This window comes from Gavialis gangeticus, unplaced genomic scaffold (genome assembly GCF_001723915.1).
Source record: "Gavialis gangeticus isolate Ggan-Ray unplaced genomic scaffold, GavGan_comp1, whole genome shotgun sequence".
NCBI lineage: Eukaryota > Metazoa > Chordata > Crocodylia > Gavialidae > Gavialis > Gavialis gangeticus.
Genome location: NW_017729005.1, coordinates 5,284,171 through 5,287,258, shown reverse-complemented (window position 1 = coordinate 5,287,258; position 3,088 = coordinate 5,284,171). Strand labels below are relative to the sequence as shown.

The 3,088-nt window shown below is 38.7% G+C and overlaps 1 protein-coding gene across 2 annotated transcripts in view; it reads left to right on the top strand.

Annotated features, from left to right (window-relative positions):
* The window catches only part of OSBPL3 (oxysterol binding protein like 3), a 162,452-nt gene that overhangs the window by 102,948 nt on the left and 56,416 nt on the right, over window positions 1-3,088 (top strand). Inside the window, exon 12 of one of the 2 annotated variants that reach the window (XM_019508602.1) lies at window positions 914-1,021. The exons of the other annotated variant lie outside the window; for it this stretch is intronic. Within the exon in view, the coding sequence (XP_019364147.1) occupies window positions 914-1,021 (108 nt within the window). The remainder of the gene's footprint in view (window positions 1-913; window positions 1,022-3,088) is intronic. 2 annotated transcript variants of the gene reach the window in all.

The following is a 3,088-nucleotide window of genomic DNA, read 5'->3' as shown; positions in this document are numbered from 1 at the left end:
AGAAACTACAACCATGAAGGTACTGAACGTCTGGACTTGGTCTGGCTTTTGGACTCTGTCTCAGTTTAAAGGGGGCATGGTAGGTCTAGGGCACCCTCCATTCCTCCATACTCTTGCCTAGGCATACACGCTGAAGGTCTTGGTGTGATGGTTGCATAGACCTCTTCCACATACACCATGATCCGGAGGATTGATGGTTGCAAAGAGTGATAGGCTATTCTGTGTGGCCACAGCAGAGGAAACAAAAAGTAAACATCTGAAATTACAGCAAGGGAAGTTTACTTTGGACATTGGGAAGAACTTCCAAATTACAATGGTAGTTAAGTATTGTAATATGTTATCTAGAGAGAGAGTTACAGAATCTCCATCCTTGAAAGTCATGTTTTTTTTGTTTTTTTTAAGAGCAGGTTAAACAAACGCTTGTCTGGAATGGTTTAGATGGGGATGACCCTGTCCTGAGGTCCCTTCCAGTGCTGTTTTGATTCTGTAAAAAATTGTAATTGTAAAACAGTTTTCTGGCTATCAAGGGAAAATAGCATGAGAGCCTTTGCTAGGTTATAAAAGAAATGAAAGAAGAGAACTCAAAGGGCACAATAATCCATAAAATAACATCTAACTTTAGAAATCTGCTTATAGCTTCTGGCAATCCCTGATGCCTATTCCATTTATTGCAAACGGAGAAGGCACACTTCAACTCCAGCACAACAATAGTTGTCTGATATTAAAAGGTAAAGAGCAACATCTGAAGCATTTATGATAGTAATACCTTCTGTGGGACCAGAAAGAGTCACTTGCCAAGTGGTAATTTTTACTGCACTCTTAAGTTCTCTTCTGCCCTTTTTGCACAGTTAAGCCACTGTTTACATTAGCTAAGAAAACTTTATAGCCCCAATATTTTTGTTAAATGTTCCAGGCCATAGCACAAAACACAGATCTTAAAGACCGGTTACGCAGAATACATGCCGAATCTATGCTCCTTGATTCAGCAGCTAATGCAAAATCAAGTCCTGATTTGGTTAAGGTGGGTATGGATTTACTGTTTAAGTGGTGTCTGTTACTGCAAACCCCCTCACCTACATTCTGTTCCTTAATTGCATCTTATCCTGCTTGTTTACCCCTACAGCAGTTGCCATTGTACAAGGTACTCTCTTCTCCCTTGCTTGTGATCTTGCTTTTTGTGTAATAATCTAGAAGGCTTTCTCTCCAGTGGTGCTTCTCAGTATAGTTCCATTGCTTTTTTTCCTGCTAGGTCCTCTGTTGTTCTTAGTTTTTCCTTTTGCTTATCTCTTGGCAAGAGCAAAGATATCCCATTGTTCCACTTAGCACTGATTTTTCATTCACATACTCATTTTTCTGTGTTCACTATCATGTTTCTTAGGTGTTACTATTGCCCATATTGCAGTTCAAACACTGAACCCAAATAATTAGAGGAATAATGAAAGGGATTCCTTCCTGTAAAATTTAATGAGTATTGTTTTGGGCACATGTTGTTTGACTTGTTCAGCTTGACTTGTTAGTACAGAATGTTGCCTCCCAGTATGTCTCGCTAACACTTACATTTGTAGTTAAGTACTAGCGTGGAAAAAAAATAAGGCCCTTTTTTAGTTCTGTTGGAATGAGATGTAGAAGGTAAAGGCACTTTTAGTGATTTGGTTTTCTTTTGTATGTAGGAGGCTGTCCTCTACATGTCTCAAACAAGTTGGTTGAACCTGTTGATGTCACAGCCAACACGTTGCCTTTTCAAGTAGAATGAATATGATTATATATTTATAGATCTTAGTAGGTAGCTGGTAGCACTGCTAATGAAGGAAGCAAGCACTGTGGTGTTTCTGGTGGATTTTCTAAATGTTAAATTACACATTTCTGCTCTGCTTATACAGCAAATGTTTGGTTAAAAGTTGAATAGATGTCATGCTGTTGATTTTTATATCCTCCCTCTAATATATTTTCTCTTTTTAAATGACAAATTTAATCATTCAGTCTATTCAAGTCCTGATCTAATGTCACATTTGGTCATGCTTGTAGGATTTGAAGTAAAATGGATTGTTAATGGACCTTGCTTTTATCCCTCCAAATATGCACTCTTCTGAATAACAGTTTATTTCAGAGTAGGTCTCAGATCTCTAACTTGAAGAGGATTTCTTATTAACAAAGTCCTGTACAGATGATGTATTCATTCTGAAGCAATTTATGTACCATGGGATATGTGCCAAAAATTCATTTACAAATTGTCCATAATATGGATCAGGATTGCTCATAATTAACGTGAGGGCAAAGGCACTTATTCTGGACGTTTTATTCTGGCTGCATATGTTCTGGGGTAGTGGAACAGTGCAATCATGAATGTGGTGAGGAAACTGCCATTGTACAAAGTTGGATTGAAATGCTCTCTGAAAAGTGCTTCTACTCTGCTCTTCCAAGCTTCCACTGTCACTTCTGAGCTAACCTATTTGAAGAGACTGGTTGATAGTATCCTGCTGAAAATTTTGCCCTATAAAGATATAATACTTTAATAATATAGTCTTTGAAACCCTCCTGATGCTGGGAATTTTAGTCGAATTTCAGTCCAGCCATACCTGCACTTGGGGAAAATCCCCCATTTTGTTTTTATTTTTATTGCAATTTCACAAGGCTTTGACTTCAAGGGTTTCTCTCTCCCTCTCTCTCACATGGTATATACTTTGTGTGTGTGTGTGTGTGTGTGTACGTATAATATATATATATATTTACCATAGCACTACAACTATGCTGGAGAATGCAGAGAACTAATAGGTTATAAGAAGTTATAAAGTTGGGGGTTGGTTCATGTGTGGACTTGGTGCATTCCTGCACCTGGGTAAGTAGCCTAACAGCAGAAGTAGGAAAGCAGGACTACTTCTATTTGGAATACTTCTCAACTCCTCTAAACTTGGTTTGCCAATGCACTGAGAAGTTTTCAGCAAGGAAGGCTTTCAGGAAATAAGCCACCTATCCGTGTGCACATGTCGGAGCAGACTTGATTAATTGAGTCTGCTGGAGCTTGCTGGTAACACATGCCAGCAGCCTCAGCATCTCATGTATTCAGCATCCCCATGCTTCAAAATGGTGG